The following is a 22,855-nucleotide window of genomic DNA, read 5'->3' as shown; positions in this document are numbered from 1 at the left end:
AGATGTCCAGGTGATCTCCATGCCGGAATTTAACCTTGAGAGTGAGGAAAACAAAGTAAGAGGGGATACAGCCGTGGACAGAAGAATTGGCATAAGGAGGAAGGGTAGTGTAGATATCAGACTAACAGATGATGCTGGTGGTAGAATGTCTGTGCCTAACCGGGTAAAGAATGTCAGTGAAGCCAAACGGCAAAAATTAAGATGTCTGTACACTAATGCGAGGAGCCTAGGGAACAAAATGGAGGAACTAGAGCTACTGGTGCAGGAAGTGAAACCGGATATTATAGGGATAACAGAAACGTGGTGGAATAGTAGTCATGACTGGAGTACAGGTATTGAAGGCTATGTGCTGTTTAGGAAAGACAGAAATAAAGGCAAAGGTGGTGGAGTAGCCTTGTACATCAATGAGGAGGTTAACTGTAAAGAAATAAGAAGTGATGGAATGGACAAGACAGAGTCTGTCTGGGCAAAAATCACACTGGGAAAGAAAGCTACTAGAGCCTCCCCTGAGATAGTGCTTGGGGTGTGCTACAGACCGCCGGGATCTGATCTGGATATGGATAGAGATCTCTTTAATGTTTTTAATGAAGTAAACACTAATGGGAAATGTGTGATCATGGGAGACTTTAACTTCCCAGATATAGACTGGAGGACAAGTGCAAGTAAGAATAGTAGGACTCAGATATTTCTGGATGCGATAGCTGATAGATTTCTTCAACAAGTAGTTGAAGAACCAACAAGAGGGGATGCCATTTTAGATTTGGTTTTGGTGAGTAGTGAGGACCTCTGTGATGCAGTAGGGACTGTCTGTGTGGGGAGTGGGAGAGCAGGGGAGGACTTTAGGGGATGGACGATGCCAGGGCCTGTAACCTGAGCTAGGTAAGGGAGGGGAAAGGTCAACACCTTTGCCCGGGAAGGGGGACAAAGGAAGGGAGCGGCAGGAGGGAAGCAGTTGGAGTTTGGGCTTGGGGCTGTGTGGGTGGAATTCAGGGTATCCTAGCTAGGATCCAAGCACCCTGAAAGCCCAGAAGGACTCGGTGGAGGGGTCCTGACTGTGCCTGCAAGCTCTGCTGTAACCTGTGTTCCTGTTGTCCAATAAACCTTCTGTTTTACTGGCTGGCTAAGAGTCACTGTGGGTCCCAGGAAGAGGGGTGCAGGGCCGGACTCCCCCACACTCCGTGACAACTGGTGGCAGCGGCGGGAGATACTGCACCCCGTGGACGGCGCTTCCTGCAGTAAGTGACTGGGGAGCAGTAAAACGAAGGGGTGGTTAACCCCTGGGAGTGTGTGCCCAGTGAGAAGGACGTTGCAGTAACAGGGTCCCCCGAGGGATTGCAGCGAGCGGTCCCAGGGGCGGAGGAGTCTGCAGCTCGACCCTGGCAGAGAGGTGGTGACCTCACGAAGGGCTGGTGCACTAGGAGTCCCCCTGGAAACCGTGGGGAGCGGCGAGCACCCCGGCCTGTGAGTGGCCAGCAGGAAGATGTATGCCAAGTGACGCAAGTGTGACCTGGTGGAGCTGTGTAAGCAGAGGGGGCTGCACCCAGGGAGGCTCAGCAAGGACCAGCTGATTGCCCAGCTGGAGCAGGGAGACCGCATGAATGAACGGAGCCCTGTGTCTGAGGGAAGCAGCCGAGCAGATGCAGCGCAGGCACCAGTGACTGTCCCTGCTGGGAGTGGTCAGCCGGCAGACGAGGGCTTCCCGAGACCCCCCCTTCCTAGGCATAGAGGAAGGGCGGGGAGGAGCCCAGTGTATACCGAGGGCACCGTGACACCCCCGGCCAGCAGGGGAGCCTCACGGCAAAGCTCACCCCCCAGCAGGGGATCCTCCCGGCAACGCTCGGCATCCGTGGAGCGGATGCGGCTGGAATATGAAAGGGAGCTGAGACGGGAGGAGCTCGAGTTAAAGAGGCGAGAGCTGGAGGAGAAGGCGAAACAACGTGAACATGAGGAGAACCAGCGCCAGCGTGAGTGGGAGGAGAAGGAGAAACAGCGTAAACATGAGCTGGACCTGGCCCGGCTGAGGAGCAGTGGGGCCCCGGCTGCGGTGAGTGAGGGGGGACCCAAGCCTACAAAGAGCTTTGATAAGCACTTGCTGCCCCGGCGTAAGGAGGGGGAGGACATAGATACCTTCCTGACGGCCTTTGAGAATGCCTGCGAGCTGCACAGGGTTGACCCTGCAGACAGGATTGCAGTTCTCACCCCCTTACTGGACTCCACAGCCGTGGAGGTGTACAGCCGACTGAAAGGGGCGGAGGCAGGGGACTATGAACGGTTCAAACAGGCCCTGCTCCGTGAGTTTGGGCTGACTCCTGAGATGTACCGGAAAAAGTTCCGGAGCCAGCGTAAAACCCGTGAGGTCACATACCTACAACTGGTCAACCGGGCGCAGGGGTATGCCCGCAAGTGGACAGCTGGGGCCCAAACTAAAGAGGATCTGCTTGACCTATTTATACTGGAGCACCTGTACGAGCAGTGCCCGTCCGACCTGAGGCTGTGGTTGATGGACCAGAAGCCGGAGAACCCGCAGCATGCAGGCCAGCTGGCCGACCAATTTGTGGACAGTCGGGCAGGGGATGGCAGGGAGGAGTCTCGAAGGAGCAGGCCTGCCTCAACGCAGAGAGAGAGTCATCATGGGACCTCCCAAAGGGGGCCTATGGAGAACCCCCCCAAAAGGGGAACATCCAGCGGCAGGTCCCTCCGACCCACTCAAGGGGACCCACGAGATATGGGCTGCTATCGCTGTGGCCAATGAGGTCACATACGGGCCCAGTGCCCCAAGCTCAGGGACAGACCAAGCAGACCCAACCCGCAGAGGGTGGACTGGGTAAAAACCCAATCGGAGGAGGGGCTACATTCCCAGGAAAGGGGGGTTGGCAACATACCACCTGTGGATGCTCCCGGTTCCGGGTTTTTGGTTTACCGGGTGGGCGCGGGGCTGCCCCTCCGGAAAGAGTGCATTGTTTCCCTGGAAGTGGATGGGAGGAAGGTCACTGGGTACTGGGACACGGGCGCAGAGGTGACGCTGGCCCGGCCCGAGGTGGTGGCCTCAGATCGGATGGTGCCCGACACCTACCTGACCCTGATGGGCGTGGGCGGGACCCCATTCAAGGTACCCATGGCAAGGGTACACCCGAAATGGGGGGCCAAGGAGGGCCCCAAGGATGTGGGGGTACACCAATATTTGCCCACTGACGTGTTAATGGGAGGGGACCTTGAGGACTGGCCTAGTAACACCCAGAGTGCCCTGGTCGTGACTCGTAGTCAGAGTCGGCCAATGGCACTGCTCCCCGACAACGGGGAAGGTACTCGACCTGAGGTGCAGGACCCTAACTCAGGGAGCGGGGAACGCCCAGGGGCACGGTGCAGAGAGGCTGCGGCCTCAGACCCAGCCAGCAAGAGAGAGCCGGTCCCCATTCCTGTCCCAGCTGCTGAGTTCCAGGCCGAGTTGCAGAAAGATCCCTCCTTGCGGAAGCACAGGGACCGGGCTGACCTTAGTGCGGTACAGACCATGAGGAGAGGTTGCAAGGAGAGGTTCCTGTGGGAGAAGGGGTTCCTGTACCGAGAATGGGCTCCCCCAGGGGAAGTAGAGTCATGGGGGATCAGGAGGCAGCTGGTGGTTCCCCAGAAGTTCCGTCACAAGCTGTTGTACCTGGCCCATGACATCCCTCTCGCAGGGCACCAGGGAATCCGGCGCACCAGGCAGAGGCTGCTACAGAACTTTTACTGGCCTGGGGTCTTTACCCATGTCCGACAGTACTGCCAATCCTGTGACCCCTGCCAGAGGGTGGGGAAGGCCCGGGACAAGGGGAAAGCGGCTTTGAGGCCTTTACCCATCATAGAAGAACCTTTCCAGAAGGTAGCCATGGACATAGTGGGACCTCTCAGCAAGACGACCCGGTCAGGGAAGAAATACATCCTGGTGGTGGTGGATTTTGCCACTCGCTACCCCGAGGCGGTGGCCTTGTCCTCTATCGAAGCAGACACAGTGGCAGATGCGCTGCTGACAATTTTCAGCCAGGTGGGGTTCCCCAAGGAGGTCTTAACGGACCAGGGGTCCAACTTCATGTCGGCCCTGCTCCGGTCCTTATGGCAGAAATGTGGGGTCCAGCACAACTGGGCCTCAGCGTATCACCCCCAGTCCAACGGGCTGGTAGAAAGGTTCAACGGGACGCTGAAGATGATGCTAAAAACATTTATGAACCAGCATCCGCAAGATTGGGACAAGTACTTACCTCACCTGCTGTTTGCGTACAGGGAGGTACCCCAGGAATCAACTGGGTTTTCACCTTTCGAACTGTTGTATGGAAGGCGGGTGAGGGGGCCCCTAGACCTGATGATGGACTAATGGGAGGGGAAGGCCGCTCCCGAGGGAGAGTCAGTGGTGGAGTATGTCCTGACCTTCTGGGAAAGACTGGCCGAGCTCATGGGCCTGGCCAGGGAGAATCTGGCCCGAGCCCAGAGGAGGCAGAAGGTCTGGTATGACCGCACAGCACGAGCCCGTGCCTTCGCCACCGGGGATCAGGTGATGGTTCTTATCCCCGTGAGGAGAAACAAACTCCAGGCCGCCTGGGAAGGGCCCTTCAAGGTTATCAAGCAACTGAATGAGGTAAACTATGTGGTGGAGCTGTCAAACCGGGCACATCCCCGTCGGGTGCACCATGTGAACATGGTGAAACCATACTATGACAGGGGGAATGTGGTGTTGGCCGTGTGTGGACATTGGGAGGGGCAGGGATATGACCCCTTAGTGGATCTATTCCCTGGGACAAAAGCTGGTTCCCCCCTGGAGGCGATTCCCCTCTCTGAGCAACTGACCCCGGGCCAGCACGCTGAGATCAGAGGGGTGCTGCATCTGTACCGACAGCTGTTTTCCAACCAGCCTGGATGCACTAATTTGACTGTCCACCGGGTGGAGACCGGGTCACATCCCCCTATAAGATGCTCCCCTTTTCGGGTCACTGGTAAAACTGCCCAGGATCTTGAAAGAGAGGTCAGGGACATGCTGGCTTTGGGGGTGATCCAGCTGTCTTCCAGCCCTTGGGCCTCGCCAGTGGTGCTAGTCCCCAAGAAGGATGGGTCAATCCGGTTCTGTGTGGACTATCGAAAGCTCAGTGCCATCACCGTATCTGATGCCTACCCCATGCCCAGGCCTGACGAGCTCCTAGACAAGCTGGGAGGTGCTCGGTACCTCACCACTATGGATCTTAGCAAAGGCTACTGGCAAGTGCCGCTGGACGCAGATGCCAGGCTGAAATCGGCCTTTATCACCCCTCTGGGGCTCTACGAGTTTCTGACCCTGCCCTTCGGCCTCAAGGGAGCGCCGGCCACTTTCCAGCGCCTGGTGGATCAGCTACTGAGGGGGATGGAGAGTTTTGCCGTGGCGTATATTGACGACATCTGCGTCTTCAGCCAGACCTGGGAGGACCACATGTCCCAGGTTAAACAAGTCCTAGACCGACTCCGAAAGGCTGGGTTAACAGTAAAGGCTGAGAAGTGCAAGGTGGGGATGGCTGAAGTATCCTACCTGGGCCATCGGGTGGGGAGCGGCTGCCTGAAGCCGGAACCAGCCAAGGTGGAGGCGATCAGAGACTGGCCTGCTCCCCAAACCAAAAAGCAGGTCCAGGCCTTTATTGGGATGGCGGGGTACTATCGAAGGTTCGTGCCCCACTTTAGTGCCATAGCCGGCCCCATCACTGAACTGTGCAAAAAGGGGAAGCCAGACAGGGTGATCTGGACTGAGCAGTGCCAGGAGGCTTTCCGGGCGCTGAAGGAGGCTCTGGTTAGTGGCCCAGTTCTGGCAAACCCAGATTTTGACAAACCCTTTATGGTGTTCACTGACGCCTCAGACACGGGACTGGGGGTGGTGTTAATGCAGGAGGATGAAAAGGGGGAGAGACACCCCATCGTGTACCTGAGTAAGAAGCTGCTACCCCGGGAACAAAGCTACGCGGCCATCGAGAAGGAATGCCTGGCCATGGTGTGGGCCCTTAAGAAGCTAGAGCCATATCTCTTTGGGCGACACTTCACCGTGTACACCGACCACTCTCCCCTGACCTGGCTGCACCAGATGAAAGGAGCCAACGCCAAGCTCCTGAGGTGGAGCCTGCTCCTGCAGGACTATGACATGGACGTGGTCCATGTGAAGGGAAGTGCCAACCTGACAGCGGATGCGTTGTCCCGGAGAGGGGGCCCTGAACTTCCCCAGGTCACTGGGCAGAGTGACCCCGCTCAGTTCAGTTTCGAAGGGGGGAGAGATGTGATGCAGTAGGGGCTGTCTGTGTGGGGAGTGGGAGAGCAGGGGAGGACTTTAGGGGATGGACGATACCAGAGCCTGTAACCTGAGCTAGGTAAGGGAGGGGAAAGGTCAACACCTTTGCCCGGGAAGGGGACAACGGAAGGGAGTGGCAGGAGGGAAGCAGTTTGAGTTTGGGCTTGGGGCTGTGTGGGCGGAATTCAGGGTATCCCAGCTAGGATCCAAGCACCCTGAAAGCCCAGAAGGACTCGAGGGAGGGGTCCTGACTGTGCCTGCAAGCCCTGCTGTAACCTGTGTTCCTGTTGTCCAATAAACCTTCTGTTTTACTGGCTGACTGAGAGTCACTGTGGGTCCCAGGAAGAGGGGTGCAGGGCCGGACTCCCCCACACTCCGTGACAAACCTACTCTTAAATATCTCCAGAGATGGAGATTCCACAACTTCCCTAGGCAATCTATTCCAGTGTTTAACTATCCTGACAGTTAGGAACTTTTTCCTAGTGTCCAACCTAAATCTCTCTTGCTGCAGTTTAAGCCCATTGCTTCTTGTTCTATCATTGGAGGCTAAGGTGAACAAGTTTTCTCCCTCCTCCTGATGACACCCTTTTAGATACCTGAAAACTGCTATCATGTCCCCTCTCAGTCTTCTCTTTTCCAAACTAAACAAACTCAATTCCTTCAGCCTTCCTTCATAGGTCATTTTCTCAAGACCTTTAATCATTCTTGTTGCTCTTCTCTGGACCCTCTCCAATTTCTCCACAACTTTCTTGAAATGCGGTGCCCAGAACTGGACACAATACTCCAGTTGAGGCTCATGAGCTAATTCAGTTCAAACTAGATGGAAAGATAAACAAAAATAGATCTGGGACTAGGGTTTTTGACTTCTCAAGGGCTAACTTTAAAGAATTAAGGAAATTAGTTAGGGAAGTGGATTGGACTGAAGAACTTGTGGATCTAAATGTGGAGGAGGCCTGGAATTACTTTAAGTCACAGCTGAAGAAATTATCAGAAACCTGCATCCCAAGAAAGGGGAAAAAAACATAGGCAGGAGTTGTAGACCAAGCTGGATGAGCAAGCATCTCAGAGAGGTGATTAAGAAAAAGCAGAAGGCCTACAAGGAGTGGAAGAAGGGTGGGATTAGCAAGGAAAGCTGCCTTAGTGAGGTCAGAACATGTAGGGATAAAGTGAGAGAGGCTAAAAGCCATGTAGAGTTGGACCTTGCAAAGGGAATTAAAACCAATAGTAAAAGGTTTTCTTCTTATTTATATGGCTATAGAACAAAGAAAGAAGAAGTGGGACCGCTAAACACTGAGGATGGAGTGGAGGTTAAGGATAACCTAGGCATGGCCCAATATCTAAATAAGTACTTTGCTTCAGTCTTTAATGAGGCTAATGAGGAGCTTAGGGGTAATGGAAGGATGACAAATGGGAATGAGGATATGGAGGTGGATATTACCACATCTGAGGTGAAGCCATACTTGAACAGCTTAATAGGACAAAATCAGAGGGCCCAGATAATCTTCATCCGAGAATATTAAAGGAACTGGTGCATGAAATTGCAAGCCCGTTAGCGAGAATTTTTAATGAATCGGTAAACTCAGAGGTCGTACCGTATGACTGGAGAATTGCTAACATAGTTCCTATCTTTAAGAAAGGGAAAAAAAGTGATCCGAGTAACTATAGGCCTGTTAGTTTGACATCTGTAGTATGTGAGGTCTTGGAAAAAATTTTGAAGGAGAAAGTAGTTAAGGACATTGAGGTCAATGGTAATTGGGACAAATTACAACATGGTTTTACTAAAGGTAGATCGTGCCAAACCAGCCTGATCTCTTTCTTTGAGAAGGTGACAGACTATTTAGACAAAGGAAATGCAGTAGATCTAACTTACCTCGATTTCAGTAAGGCATTTGACACGGTTCCACATGGGGAATTATTAGTCAAATTGGAAAAGATGGGGATCAATATGAGAATTGAAAGGTGGATAAGGAACTGGTTAAAGGGGAGACTACAACGGGTCGTACTGAAGGGTGAACGGTCAGGCTGGAAGGAGGTTACTAGTGGAGTTCCTCAAGGATCGGTTCTGGGACCAATCTTATTTAACCTTTTTATTACCGACCTTGGCACAAAAAGCAGGAACGTGCTAATAAAGTTTGCAGATGACACGAAGCTGGGGGGTTTTGCTAACACAGAGAAGGACCAGGATATCATACAGGAAGATCTGGACGACCTTGTAAACTGGAGTAATAGTAATAGAATGATATTTAGTAGTGAAAAGTGCAAGGTCATGCACTTAGGGATTAATAATAAGAATTTTGGATATACGTTGGGGACACATCAGTTGGAAGCAACAGAGGAGGAGAAGGACCTTGGGGTACTGGTTGATAGCAGGATGACTATGAGCTGCCAATGTGATATGGCCGTCAAAAAAGCTAATGCGGTTTTAGGATGCATCAGGCGAGGTATTTCCAGCAAGGATAAGGAGGTGTTAGTATCGTTATATAAGGCGCTGGTGAGACCCCACCTGGAATACTCTGTGCAATTCTGGTCTCCCATGTTTAAGAAGGATGAATTCAAACTGGAACAGGTTCAGAGACGGGCCATTAGAACGATCCGAGGAATGGAAAACCTGTCATATTGTAGGGATATTTAAAGGTTTATATTAAACATGGTTTATGTGAGAAATGATTTATTGATTTATTGTTAAGTGATACTTTAGAACTTAAGGTTTATGTTAGAAGTAGATTTGTAATGATTTATTGTTAGAAATAGCTGTGTCTGTGTGAAGCCAAAGAGATACTTTGTATAAAACTTGTTAAATGTCAATAGACTCTAAGCGCCTGTTCTCTAAGTGAAACTTTGTAGCGCTCAATTGGTCAATTGACTCAGCGCGGGAGCTGTGAATTGACTCTGTAAGCTGCTAAATTGGGTAATTGACTCACTGCGCAAGCCGTCAATTGACCCTATGCCTCAGGCAAAACTGTATAATTACCACAAATAGAGACCCTCACCTCTGTAAATTCATTCTTATCTAAAGATAAAAAGGTGTATGTGAATGAGTGCCTAGTTTAAATGACGAATGAATGGTTAGGGAGTTACCAGCCTGAAAAATTCAGTGTCGACCGAAGAAGGTGTCAAGTGGAATCAAGCAGATGACCCCCGGAGGGCGAACTGGAATCCACCCCAAGCACCTAACAAACATCTGACAGAATGGAGCCAGCCACCTGCTGATTGATCTAGCAACAGCAGAATGAAAGAACTCCCATGAACTAACCTAGGGAAAAATCCCTATAAAACTGGACTCTGAAGACTGAGCACTTTGAGCCTCTGGTTCTGCTGCCAACCTCCAGGAGCATCAGGTGCACCTGACCCGGACTCGGCTCCACTCTTGTGTACAGGGGACCTGGCCAGTATTCTGTCACAAGCAACTTTAGGCTGGTAACTATAATATCTATATAGAACCTGTATGAATTATTGTGTGAATGGAGATATATATATATAAGTAATCATAGGAATAAGTAGCCAAACAACATTGTTTGCTGTTATCTTTTATTTTATTATGGTATTGACAATAAATGTGACAAATGTCTTCTCCTCTTTAATAAGATCCTGCTGGTTTTTACTAGTCTAATATAATTGGTACAACAATATGAAAGGAGACTCAAAGAGCTTGGCTTGTTTAGTCTAGCCAAAAGGCGGCTGAGGGGGGATATGCTTGCTCTTTATAAATATTATCAGAGGATTAATATTAGGGATGGAGAGGAATTATTTAAGCTTAGTACCAATGTGGACACAAGAACAAATGGATATAAACTGGACACTAGGAAGTTTAGACTTGAAATTAGATGAAGGTTTCTAACCATTAGAGGAGTGAAGTTCTGGAACAGCCTTCCAAGGAGAGCAGTGGGAGCAAAAGACATATCTGGCTTTAAGACTAAGCTTGATAAGTTTATGGAAGGGATGGTATGATGGGATAGATTAATTCTGGCAATTGATCTTTGATTATCAGCAGATAAGTATGCCCAGTAGTCGGTGATGGGATGTGGGATGGGAAGGGATCTGAGTTACTGCAGAGAATTCTTTCCTGAGTGCTGGCTGGTGAGTCTTGCCCACATGCTCAGGGTTTAGCTGATCGCCACATTTGGGGTCAGAAAGGAATTTTCCTCCGGGGCAGACTGGCAGAGGCCCTGGAGGGTTTTCGCCTTCCTCTGCAGCATGGGGCACGGGTCACTTGCTGGTGGATTCTCTGCAGCTTGAGGTCTTCAAATCACAATTTGAAGACTTCAATAACTCGGACATAGGTTAGGGGTTTGTTATAGAAGTGGATGGGTAGGGTCTGTGGCCTGCTTTGTGCAGGAGGTCAGACTAGATGATCATATTGGTCTCTTCTGACCCTAAAGTCTATGAGTCTATGAGTCTGTTCCATGGGGCTGCTAGCGCGGGACTAGGCAGATCTCGTAGCTGCGGGGAAGGGTGGCGAACCCGACCAGCTTCGGGGAGATGTCGATGTCTTTGGGCTCCACGGGGGAGCAGAAGCGGAAGTTCTGCAGGATGCTGGTGATGAAGAGGAAGAGCTCCATGCGTGCCAGCATCTCCCCGAAACAATACCTTTTCCCTAGGAGAGAGGACAAAGGAGGCGTCATGGGCCGGCCGGAGCAGGGTGCCCGGGGCAGGGGAGACTCTGGGAGCGGGTCTCACCCCTTGTCCAAACTCTGCCCCAGTCTGGAGCAGTGGGGATTGCTGGGGAAATTGAGTGCCATTCATTTGAAGATCTGTAGAGGGGGCAGCCGCATGACATTCCTGTGCTGGGAGGGGTTAGTGGTTTTCATCAGGCCCAACTTTGATGGAGAAGCACTCACAGGCCTGGTTCAAAGGATGGGTGCTCTCTGCCCTGCAGCTGGGCGAATAATGGATTTTTCAGAAAAACTGGAAAAAACATTGTTTCGCACCGAAGTAAAATGAAACGGTTCGAGATTTTCGTCACATCGAACGGTTGGAAAACATTTCATCTCGGCCCGACTGAAACGTTTCATTTTGACTCAATCCAAGTTTCGATTGAGTCAAAATGAAACATTTGAGTTGAGCTGAGATGAAACTTTTATCCACCTTTGGCTTCGTTTCAAACATTTTTGACTAAAAAAAGTTAGAGGAAATTTTGAAACTCTAACTAGTTTCTCAATGAAAAATGGAAATGCCTGGTTTAGAAAGTCTTGCAGCGTTATGATTTGTTCAGAGTTCTGGCTCCTTTCTTTCCAACACAAACAATTTGGCAACATGGATGTCAATTTGTGACATGGTTGTGTTTCGCCGATAAAGGTGCCAATGTAGAATTACCCCCATCGCCCTGTTTAATGATACTGAGCTGGGATGGACTGTGAGGACCCAGGAGGACAGAGAAATAACACGCTCAGGACCCAGATTCTCTGGCCAGAAGGGCCTGTTGGGATCATCTAACTGATCGGACCCTGCTCACAAGGCCCCTTGTTAAATGTTAAATGAAGCCCAACGGGCTTCAGCGCACACCTACCCCGCAGTGTGTGTGAACAGCGTCCTTCATCCCAATGGAGTGACACTGATTTACACCAGTTGAGGATCTGGCCTCACTGACTCCAGTGGAGTGACACTGATTTACACTGGCTGGGGGTCTGGCCCCACTGACTCCAGTAGAGTGACACTGATTTACATCGGCTGGGGATCTGGCCCCACTGATTCCAGTGGAGTGACACTGATTTACACCGGCTGAGGATCTGACTCAACTGACGCCAGTTGAGTGACACTGATTTACACCGGCTGAGGATCTGACCCCACTGATTCCAGTGGAGTGACACTCATTTACACCGACTGGAGATCTGGCCTCACTGACTCCACTGGAGTGACACTGATTTACACCAAGGGGCGATCTGGCCTCACAATTCTCTCCATGCAGGGTGAGGTTTAGCGGCCGGGCGGCCAGGCCAGGCCCGGATCTCATTGCTTGGGACGCTGGGAACCGAGCTCTGAGGAGGGATTCGTACCTATTGAGAAGGGCACGAAGGCGTCGCTCTTCTTAAACTGGCCGTTCCCATCCAAGAAATGGCCGGGGTCGAAGGTGTCGGGGTTTCTGAATTGCGTGGGGTCATACAGCACGGATCCCAGCATCGGGTACACCTCCGTCCCCTGGGGGAGGAGAAGGCGACAAGCAGCAGTGATTATACACAGATAACCCACAGCGCGGATGTTGGGGCACGATTCAGGGTCGTCTTCAGCCACGGGAGGAATTTGCAGCAAAAGCAAATATTAAATTGCAGGAACCTGGTCAGGCCACAATCCGACGTTCACGTCTCGGCACTTGTCTCCCAACGCCCTCTGCTCTAGCTACTGCACTCGGCTCCGCCCGGAGCTGGGAAGGGAACCCAGGAGTCCGGACTCCTCGTTCTCACCACGCTGCCCCTGCAGATTAAAGCTGAGATTGCGAGCTCTATGGGGCGGTGTCTTTTGTGTGTATTTGTACAGCACCGAGCGCGGTGGGGTCCTGTCCGTGACTGCGGCTCCTCGGCACGATGGGAATACAAAATACTACTAATAACAATACTGGACCAGGCCCTCAGCGGCTGTGCCTGTATTGATGTGCACAGGCTTTCCGTACCCACCGTGTGCATTTTAAGATGGCACTAGAGGTCAGGCTAAGGGTATTTATCCACATGGATGAATGTTATTGTTAGGTGTATTACGGCACCTCCCAGAGGCCCCAGCTGCAATCGGGGCCCCGTTGTGCCGGGCACTGGACAAAGGGAGTAATATTCCCTGTCCCAAAGGGCTTCCGGTGTAAATAGAAAAGTGTTGGAGAGTCATTAACACCGTTTGTTCATTTAACATGTGGGGGAAACTGAGGCACGGGGCAATGCCCTAGATCACATGCTGAGCTAGTAGTTGAGTTGGGAATAGAAACAAAGTCTCGTGAGTCCCAGTCCGGCGCCATGCCCATTAGGTGACCCGACTTCCCAGAGGCAGCATCGAGCCCGGTGCACTGCCCTGCCTGCGGCACTGCGCTGGACTCCAGAGAAAGCGACAGTACTGAGCCCTGCACAGCCATGGGGCGGGGTGGGGGATAGACGCCCCAGGACCCTACCTTGGGAATAGCGTATCCCCGGAACTGGGTGTCCCTGGTCACCCGGCGTGCCAGGCCCATGGGGATGACGTCACAGAACCTCTGGAACTCATGGATGACGGCATTGGTGTAGGGCATCTGGCTCCGGTCCTCCATGCTCGGGACCCGGTTCCGTCCAATCACCCGGTCAATCTCCTCGTGGATCCTTTCTGCAGAGACATCAGCAGAGCTTAAAGGGGGCCCCCGTGCTGACGGCTCAGTGTGGGCTGGCATGGAGCTGGCATGCAGCTCTGTGGCCACCTGGGGACACTGCCAATTCCACCAATCTTCCCGTGGGAGCTGAGATCAGGATCCAGCCCTGTCCCAACTGCAGGCAGGGACTGACTCTGGAGTGACCCCAGGGAACTGAGATCAGGATCTGGCCCCGACCCCACTGCAGTCAGGGAGTGACTCTTGATTGACCCCAGGGAGCTGAGATCAGGATCTGGCCCTGCCCCATTGCAGTCAGGGAGTGACTCTGGAGTGACCCCAGGGAGCTGAGATCAGGATCTGGCCCTGCCCCATTGCAGTCAGGGAGTGACTCTGGAGTGACCCCAGGGAGCTGAGATCAGGATCTGGCCTTCTCCCCATTGCAGTCAGGGAGTGACTCTGGAGTGACCCCAGGGAGCTGAGATCAGGATCCGGCCCTGACCCTGCCGCAGTCAGGGAGTGACTCTGGATTGACCCCGTGGAAGCTGAGATCAGGATCTGGCCCGGCCCATTGCAGTCAGTGGTTAACTCTGGACTGACTGGTCAGAATACAACCCCTGGCATTTCAGCTTGCCATAGTCACGCTGGCCCGGCTGACCTGGCGTTCCCTGACCGCTGGCTTCCTTTGACTCACGATGGAGCAATACAAACAGGACCCTGCTCCCATGTCAAACTCACTGCTGAGCTGTGACTCTCTGGCCCCATCTCGAGATGGTGCAAATGGAGGAACCGCTGCTGCCTTCACAAGAGTCTGGCTGATTTACACCAGCTGAGGATCTGGCCCTTTGTGGTTCCTTTGTCCTCCCTTTGCAGTTACCTTCGATCTCCGGGTATTTCAGCAGGATCAGGAAGCCGTAGCGCAGGGTGGTGCTGACCGTCTCCGTCCCCGCGAAGAAGACGGCGAGCGCCGTCAGAACAATGTTCTTCAGGGAAAACTCAGAGGAAGGATTTTCCTTTTCCTTTAAAAGACCACAGGGGAAGAAAGGGACATTTGAGAGAACTCCGGGGCTGTGACTGAGCTCAGATTCACTGTGCTCACAGCCGCCAGCCGGGAGCAGGCCCCCCCCCCCCACTTCAGGATGCTGCACAAAAGTGGAGCAAAAGACAATCCCTGCTCCTAGGCGCTTACAGTCTGAGAGGATGGCTCTCCACCCACTGTATGGATGGGGAAACTGAGTCACAGTGCAATGCTGTGATTCGACTAAGGCCACACCAGGGGTCAGAGCCCAGATCTCCTGAGTTCCAGCCCAGTGCTTTCACCAAAGTGTGTTGTTCTTCACTATCTCTGGGGCTCGATTTCTCTGCCCCAGAAGGTTTGACGCCTGAACAGACCCCATTACCAGTTGAACCCCTGGTTACGATCGGGCTGTTTGGTCTCTCAGGCCTGACGCCGACCAAGCTGAGCTGTCCCCTCCGGCTACGGCCGGTACCTGCTGCATTTTGACCAAGAAGCAGTCGATGAAATCCCGAGGGGCGCTGGGGTCCAGGGTCTTCTGGTTCGCCTTCACCTTCCTCTCGATGAACTTCTCCAGCCCTGCCAGCTGCTTGAACGCTGCGCGTTGGGGGCCGGGCAGGTAGCACATGGTGTCCGAGAACATCTCATAGAGCTGGGGGGCAGGGAAAGCAAAGACCCCGCTGAATATAGGGTGGGTTGAGAGGTGATCTAGCCATCCCCGGCCACACCCCTCTGTCTGTCCATCTCTCCCCATTCAGACTGTCCAGCTCATTCACACCCATCACAGCAGGTCCCAGGTTTTCCTCTTCGCTGCCCTCCCAGCGTTCTCGCATCCCCCTCTGCTCCCCTAGCTAACCAGTGCTCCCCCTGATCCCGCAGCCCGGGGCAGGCACGTCTCGGAGCTGTAAGACATGGCCTGGGGCGCCCCCCTGGCGTACCTGCCCCCAGGCTGTGGCAGTGAAGCGGAAGCTCTCATTGATCATGTACAAGAGAGAGAGGAACTCCTCGTCCTCGTAGTCGAACCGGTCCCCGAAGACCACGGAGCTGATGACGTTGGACACTGTGCGGCTCAGGAAGTAGGTCGGGTCAAAGGGCAAACCTAGGGGGTACAACCAGCGTTGGGTGGGGCACAGGTGAGCTGGGGGGCTGTGCCACGGACCGTCTCCTCTCCATGGACCCCACAGCTTCCCCGAGTCGCTCCTGCCCCACCACCTGCCGTCTTCACGCGTGTGTCAGCAGGGGAACGGTCCTGCTATGCACACAGGCTGGCCACAGGATCCGAGTTCTCGCCCCCACTTCCTTCACCCTCCCGCGCAGCAGCGCCCTCATAACCCTGACAGGGCTGGGCCCCAGATTCTGGGGGGCTGCACCCTGATTCTCCTCAGGGTCACTTCGGAGAGGGGCCAGAGTGTCTTCACTGCGGGGTCCTCGCTTCCTCGACCCACGGATCCGAGCATTACGTTCAAACCTATCCCTAACCCTAACCCTATGAAATACCTGTAAGAACTCTGGTGCAATGGGAGAGGTAGGGAACAAGGACCCCGCCGCATGGGCACGGGGACATTGCAACCGGCCGGCTCTGGGATGTGAGACCAGTTCACCGCCTTTTCCTCACCTGTCCCAGACCCTGGCTCTGCTGTGGTGACTTTGGGTCAGACCCCTGCTCTGGCAGTGCCCACTCGCTCAGATGCCAGGTGGCAGGACTCTTCTCCCCAGCGTCGCCCCCCCATTTGGGTCACAGCCCCCCTCTGAGTCCAGTCTGCAAGATCTCTGGTCTGGCGACATCTCCTGGCCCAGGGCCCCACTGGCTCGCCCCAGCCACTCGCCACGCTTGGCTGCAGGGTTACGTGTGGCCTGGCCGGTGCCTCTTATCCCAGCTCTGGCCCTATGGCTCCCCTTGCAGCTTGGCCTGGGCTACGCCTCGGCGTGGCTGCTCTGCGCTGCCCCGGGTCCCGGCTGCTCCAGCTCCCCAGCTCTGCCTCCAGCCTAGCTGCTTTCCCCTTAGCTCTGCCCTCCTCTGCTTCTGACAGCTCCCGCTCACATGGAGGATGGGCCCCCGGGCTCTTAACTCCCTCATTGGCTGGTCTGCCCCATCAATCAGGCTGACCTTCAGCAGTGGCCTCTCCCCATTGGCCCAGGGGACTGTCAGTCTCAAGATCTTGATTTCTCATTGGACCTACTCCTTTCTTTTTGTACAGGGAGAGGGCCACCAGAAAACGCACTGAGCGTTCGTGGGGGCCGACATATTACACCTGGCTGAACTGCACCTGGAGGGTCGACCCCGCAGTGCCACGCAGAGGCAGCGAGGTGGCGTGGGGGAAAACTAGCCCCGCCCTTGTGAGCCACCGGTTCTCTCCCCAGCTCTGCCAGCGTCTGAGCCCGTCACCCAGATGGACCCCAGGCAGCGAGTCAGCAAGAGACCAACACGCCAGCACGCAAGCCTTAAATCCACAGTTCCAAAGTCCTTCATCCAATATTGACCAAGGCTTTTTCTGCCTAGCGTGGAGATTCGTTTGCTGACCCAGCTGTCTGTTTATCTGCTCAGATCGCTGGCCCACCTGTTTGCCTTCTGCTCCCCTTCCCTGCCAGACACGCAGGCAGCTTTGCACATGTCCTGACACCTCACATACGCAGGCTACATATTACATCCTATGGTGGCGCCCTGGTCACAGAGGTAATCAGGTGGAGCAGGGATTTGAGCCCACACCTCCTAGGCTGGAACCCCACTCACTGGCCTACGGGGTGAGCACTTCCCCACTCCGTGACTCAGTTTCCCCACCTGCACAATGGGCGCTATGACACTGCCCATCTTTACAAAGATCCACAGGTAAGACCCTCAGCTGGTGTAAACTGGTGTCGAGGTCAACGGAGTGATGACAATTTGCACCAGCTGGGGGTCTGGCCTCATTGACCCCAGTGGAGCTCTGGGTGGTTCACACCAGCTGGGGGTCTGCCCCCATTGACCCCAGTGGAGCTCTGGGCAGTTCCCACCAGCTGGGGATCTGGAATCCCCCTGACTCACGTGGCCCCGGCACTGGAGGAACAAGACACAGACAAACCTTTCATGCCCCGCAAGGCTTCCAGCAGGAAATGAGTCTCCTCCAGGATCCGCTCCTCGATGCCTCGCTTGCCCACCCCAAAGTTCCTCAGCGTGGTGATGGACAAGCGGCGCAGCTGCTTCGCCCTCTCCCCATTGCTGAAGGCCACTCCTGGAGGGTGGGGGAAGGAGCAAGGAACCAGACCATGATGCAAGGGGCCCAAATGGGGCTGTTTGCAGTACCCCACAATGCAATCAACCACTAGGGGACGCTAATGAGAACCCTTTCTGCAGGCCAGTCCTGCCCCGAGCTGGGCTGCAGATTTATTTATTCGCTGTATCATGGGGGCAGCTGGTGGCTGGGATCCAACGGCATTAGATGCTGAACAAACATATAATATGGAGAGCCAGTTCGTGCCCTGAAATATCCGCAGGGGGGCGAGGGGGATCTCTCTCCTGCCATCCATCTCCACCCTCTGACAAACAGAGGCCAGGGACTCCCTTCCTTACCCAGCCTGCATTTATCCAGTTCTCTTTTAAACCTGATATAGTCCTGGTCTTCACAACCTCCTCAGGCAAGGAGTTCCACAGGTTGACTGTGCGCTGCGTGAAGGAGAACTTCCTTTTATTTGTTTTAAACCTGCTGCCCATTCATTTCATTTGGTGACCCCTAGTTCTTGATTATGGGAATAAGTAAATAACTTTTCCTTATCCACTTTCTCCACATCACTCATGATTGTATAGACCTCTGTCATATCCCCCCTTAGTCTCCTCTTTTCCAGGCTGAAAAGTCCCAGCCTCTTTAATCTCTCCTCACATGGGACCCTCTCCAAACCCCTAATCATTTTAGTTGCCCTTCTCTGAACCTTTTCTAACACCAGTATATCTTTTTGGAGGTGAGAAGACCACATCTGTACACAGTATTCAAGAGTGCAGGAGGTCAGACTAGATGATCATAATAGTCCCTTCTGACCTTAAAGTCTATGAGTCTATGTGGGCGTACCATCGATTTATATAAGGGCAATAATATATTCTCAATCTTATTCTCTATCCCCTTTTTAATGATTCCTAACATCCTGTTTGCTTTTTTGATGGCCTCTGCACACTGCGCGGACATCTTCAGAGAACTGTCCATGATGACTCCACGATCTCTTTCCTGACTTCTTGTAGCTAAATTAGCCCCCATCATATTGTATGTATAGTTGGGGTTATTTCTTCCAATGTGCATTACTTTACATTTATCCACATTACATTTCATTTGCCATTTTGTTGCCCAATCACTTAGTTTTGTGAGATCTTTTTGAAGTTCTTCACAGTCTGCTTTGCTCTTCACTATCTTTGCCACCTCACTGTTTACCCCTTTCTCCAGATCATTTATGAATAAGTTGAGTAGGATTGGTCCCAGGACTGACCCTTGGGGAACACCACTAGTTACCCCTCTCCATTCTCAGAATTTACCATTAATTCCTGCCCTTTGTTCCCTGTCTTTTAACCAGTTCTCAATCCATGAAAGGACCTTCCCTTTTATCCCATGACAGCTTAATTTACATAAGAGCCTTTGGTGAGGGACCTTGTCAAAGGCTTTCTGGAAATCTAAGTACACTGTGTCCACTGGATCCCCCTTGTCCACGTTTGTTGACCCCTTCAAAGAACTCTAACAGATCAGTAAGACATGATTTCCCTTCTGATGGGGCAGAATTTCCTGGGAACCCCGTGTCCCTAGTCTGCTCCTCCTGCACATTCACGTGTCTTTGAGGGCTCCACATTTTCATTTTTTATCCCCTCATTTCTTAACTTCAAGGAGGTTTTCACTGAAAACAAATAGAAATGACGCCGAATGAAATATAAAAGGGGAGGGAATTTCATTGACTTTCCGCCCCCTTCTAAAGGAGAGCTTTTGCCCTAAAAAAATTCACTTTGTACCCATGGAGATGTTCCCCTTGCATAGCCCAGCAGAGCTGAGCGGTGGATCTGACTCAGGATCTAACAGGTGGGAGGCTGGTCCCTGCGTCGATCAGTGGTTACATAAAGACAGATATTTCCGGGATTGCTGGGAACAGCCCCGCCAGCCCCCTGCTCCGCTCTGCCCCAAGTTTGGGGCACGTCTCCAGCTGGAGCAGGTCAGGACTAAGTGGATGAGCTGCAAGATTTTCACCAGCCGCAGCCCTGGCCGGGACCTGCCCCCTCTGCTACCCCCGGCTCGCTCCCCTCCCACAGACGCCACTGACCATAGCCACGGAAGATCCAGTCGAAGGTGGCTTGTTTCCCACGCCCACCGAAGTCCTCGGCCTGGTCCAGCAGGGCCTCTGTCACTGCCCGGTAGCCGCACAGGACCACCACCCGCCGGGGTCCCAGGTGGAGGGTGTAGACGGGGCCGTAGCGCTCACTGATCTGAGAGGGAGATGGAGACATCGTGAGACATGGGAATGAAGCATCAGGGACACACAGAGACATGTGCCCTGCCCCTCCTTGCTCCCCACAGAGCACCCCCAACTCTCCCTGTCCAATCAACCAACCCCTCCACACCCCCACCATCCACCTACCCTCCCCTCCCCTTCTGCACCCGCCTAGCCCACCACCTTTCCCTTCCCATGCTCTCCCACCCCATGACCCCCCGCCCCACACCCCCAACCCTTGCCCCTCTCCCTCAGACAGCAAACCCCGTCCCACCCCACCCAGTCTGCCTCTCCTCCATCCCTCCATGCCCCGCCTCTGCCCCCCGATACTCCCTGCGCCTCTCCCCAACACAGCTCCCCAGCCCCACCCAGAGATACTGATAGAAAAGGCCTAAAAATCAACAGGCCCAGGCCTGTATCTTCCTCTCTTTCCCTGGCTTTAGCCCAAAGAGGGGCCTAGGGATTTGAATAACAAGCAAAACCTGGGAATCCAGGACAAGACATGTATCTAGTCTCATTTAACCATGTCAGCTATTTACTAATTAGTCCGCTTGGCACAAAAGTTTATGCAGCTGTTTTTTCATGTATCCTCAAAGATATGTAATACCAAAGGTCAAGGTATGTACCTTATACTCCCTTCAAAATGATAAATGTATCCGCAACAGATGTATCTTGTATCCCCTTCCCCAAAATAATCATGTATTCTGTGTGACCTGTTATCTATAGGTCAGTATAATGACGTTTATTAAAGTTGTTTGTTACTGATTATAAAAGGGACTTATGTCCCCCATGTAAGGTGTGCTCTTCTCTGGCATTAGTCGAGAAGAAACACCCGCTCAGCTGAACGAAAATAAAGGTGTGGTACCCGTCTTCTTGTTCTCCGTGCCTCCTTGGTGTAATTAGGTAAGCTCCAGGGGGAAACGGGCCCTGTTTGGCCAACAATACCAGGGTCAGGCTCGTCACAGAAAATTAACAAACTCCAACAGACTAAGCAGGCTGGAGGCTCTGCGGTAGGGTGGGCAATTTTGGTTGGACGTATTCCTCGAGTTTTCATTGCTTGAAATAATCGTTAATTAAAGATTAATCTGTAATTCCTGGAGCCTTGGCACCATTATCTGCGGCCCGGGGCTGTGGAGGGGTCAGGACTCCCCGGGACATCCCGGGCAGAGCGCACCTACCTTCATCAGCGACTTGCGCATGTCGCTGAGCTGGACCTGCAGCAGGTTCCCGAGGAGGGGCAGCGGGGTGGGCCCTGGGGGCATTTTCCCCCGGCCCTGCATTTGCCGCCAGGTGGAGAGGAGCAGGAGGCAGGAGAGGCAGATGACCAGGAACAGGGTGACGGCTCCCAGGAGATCCATGGCTGGCTGGGAGCTTCCTCCGCTCCGCTGCCCTTCTCCGCAATCCAGCGCTGCAGGCGGTTTTATCCCTGGCCGGCAGGGCTCTGGCATCGCTGCCTCTTGCGTAACCCCCTTGTGCAATGAGGGTTGGCTTCCCTCCAGCCCCGGGCAGGGCTGCTGGAACAGGGAATGCAGGATCCCCAGGGCACATAACCCCTTTGTGCAATGAGGGTTGGCTTCCCTCCACCCCCCGGGCAGGGCTGCTGGAACAGGGGATGCAGGATCCCCAGGGCAGATAACCCCCTTGTGCAATGAGGGTTGGCTTCCCTCCAGCCCCGGGCAGGGCTGCTGGAACAGGGAATGCAGGATCCCCAGGGCACATAACCCCCTTGTGCAATGAGGGTTGGCTTCCCTCCAGCCCCGGGCAGGGCTGCTGGAGCAGGGGATGCAGGAACCCCAGGGCAGATAACCCCCTTGTGCAATGAGGGTTGGCTTCCCTCCGCCCCCCGGGCAGGGCTGCTGGAACAGGGAATGCAGGATCCCCAGGGCAGATAACCCCCTTGTGCAATGAGGGTTGGCTTCCCTCCGCCCCCCGGGCAGGGCTGCTGGAGCAGGGGATGCAGGATCCCCAGGGCACATAACCCCCTTGTGCAATGAGGGTTGGCTTCCCTCCGCCCCGGGCAGGGCTGCTGGAGCAGGGGATGCAGGATCCCCAGGGCACATAACCCCCTTGTGCAATGAGGGTTGGCTTCCCTCCGCCCCCCGGGCAGGGCTGCTGGAGCAGGGGATGCAGGATCCCCAGGGCACATAACGCCCTTTGTGCAATGAGGGTTGGCTTCCCTCCAGCCCCGGGCAGGGCTGCTGGAGCAGGGGATGCAGGATCCCCAGGGCACATAACCCCCTTGTGCAATGAGGGTTGGCTTCCCTCCGCCCCCCGGGCAGGGCTGCTGGAGCAGGGGATGCAGGATCCCCAGGGCACATAACCCCTTTGTGCAATGAGGGTTGGCTTCCCTCCAGCCCCGGGCAGGGCTGCTGGAGCAGGGGATGCAGGATCCCCAGGGCACATAACCCCCTTGTGCAATGAGGGTTGGCTTCCCTCCAGCCCCGGGCAGGGCTGCTGGAACAGGATGACACTGGACACCCGAGGCTGGAAAAGCCTCAGCCAAAGACACTGGGCTGGAAGGAGCCTCCTGGCCCAGTCCCCAGCCAGCGCAGCCACCGCAGCGGAGAATCCTGGGCAGCAGCTCATCACACCCCCCTTTCCCGCTAGTTCTGGGGTTCTCCCCCCGCCGCTCCAGAGCCTCTCGGCTCTGACACTTCGGAGCCGCCTCATTCCTAGCCGCTGTTGATTCGTGGCCAGCTCCTGTGCCAACATTGTCCTGCAGCTGCTCCAACTCTTCTCCCTGCCTGGCGTCCCCCGATGCGCGTACAGAGGGCAATCCGCCTTCGTTCTCCCCTGTAGGGTGCGGATTTCAAAGCACTCAAAACCAACCAACCAGTTTGCAACAAAACACTTTTAAAGAATGCCACCCCTTTCCCCTGCAGAT

General features: G+C 53.9%; 1 protein-coding gene across 3 annotated transcripts in view; it reads right to left on the bottom strand.

Annotated features, from left to right (window-relative positions):
* Positions 1 to 21,344, bottom strand: part of LOC127037070 (cytochrome P450 2A13-like) — a 36,825-nt gene extending 15,481 nt beyond the window's left edge. The window contains exons 1-9 of one of the 3 annotated variants that reach the window (XM_050928548.1): positions 21,150 to 21,344; positions 19,804 to 19,966; positions 17,598 to 17,747; positions 15,477 to 15,637; positions 15,014 to 15,190; positions 14,401 to 14,542; positions 13,356 to 13,543; positions 12,262 to 12,403; positions 10,660 to 10,862 (exon numbers count right to left, since the gene is read on the bottom strand). In XM_050928548.1, coding sequence (XP_050784505.1) covers positions 10,681 to 10,862; positions 12,262 to 12,403; positions 13,356 to 13,543; positions 14,401 to 14,542; positions 15,014 to 15,190; positions 15,477 to 15,637; positions 17,598 to 17,747; positions 19,804 to 19,966; positions 21,150 to 21,329 — 1,485 coding nt within the window. In that variant the 5' untranslated portion in view covers positions 21,330 to 21,344 and the 3' untranslated portion in view covers positions 10,660 to 10,680. Of the gene's footprint in view, positions 1 to 10,659; positions 10,863 to 12,261; positions 12,404 to 13,355; positions 13,544 to 14,400; positions 14,543 to 15,013; positions 15,191 to 15,476; positions 15,638 to 17,597; positions 17,748 to 19,803; positions 19,967 to 21,149 lie in introns of those variants that run through there. The other 2 variants (XM_050928546.1, XM_050928547.1) reach the window with 2 other exon arrangements.
* Positions 21,345 to 22,855: the final 1,511 nt, after the last annotated feature.

The sequence above is a fragment of the Gopherus flavomarginatus genome, chromosome 18 (assembly GCF_025201925.1).
Source record: "Gopherus flavomarginatus isolate rGopFla2 chromosome 18, rGopFla2.mat.asm, whole genome shotgun sequence".
Taxonomy (NCBI): domain Eukaryota; kingdom Metazoa; phylum Chordata; order Testudines; family Testudinidae; genus Gopherus; species Gopherus flavomarginatus.
Note: the sequence above shows the minus strand (reverse complement) of the source record. Positions and strands in the feature narration are given on the sequence as shown.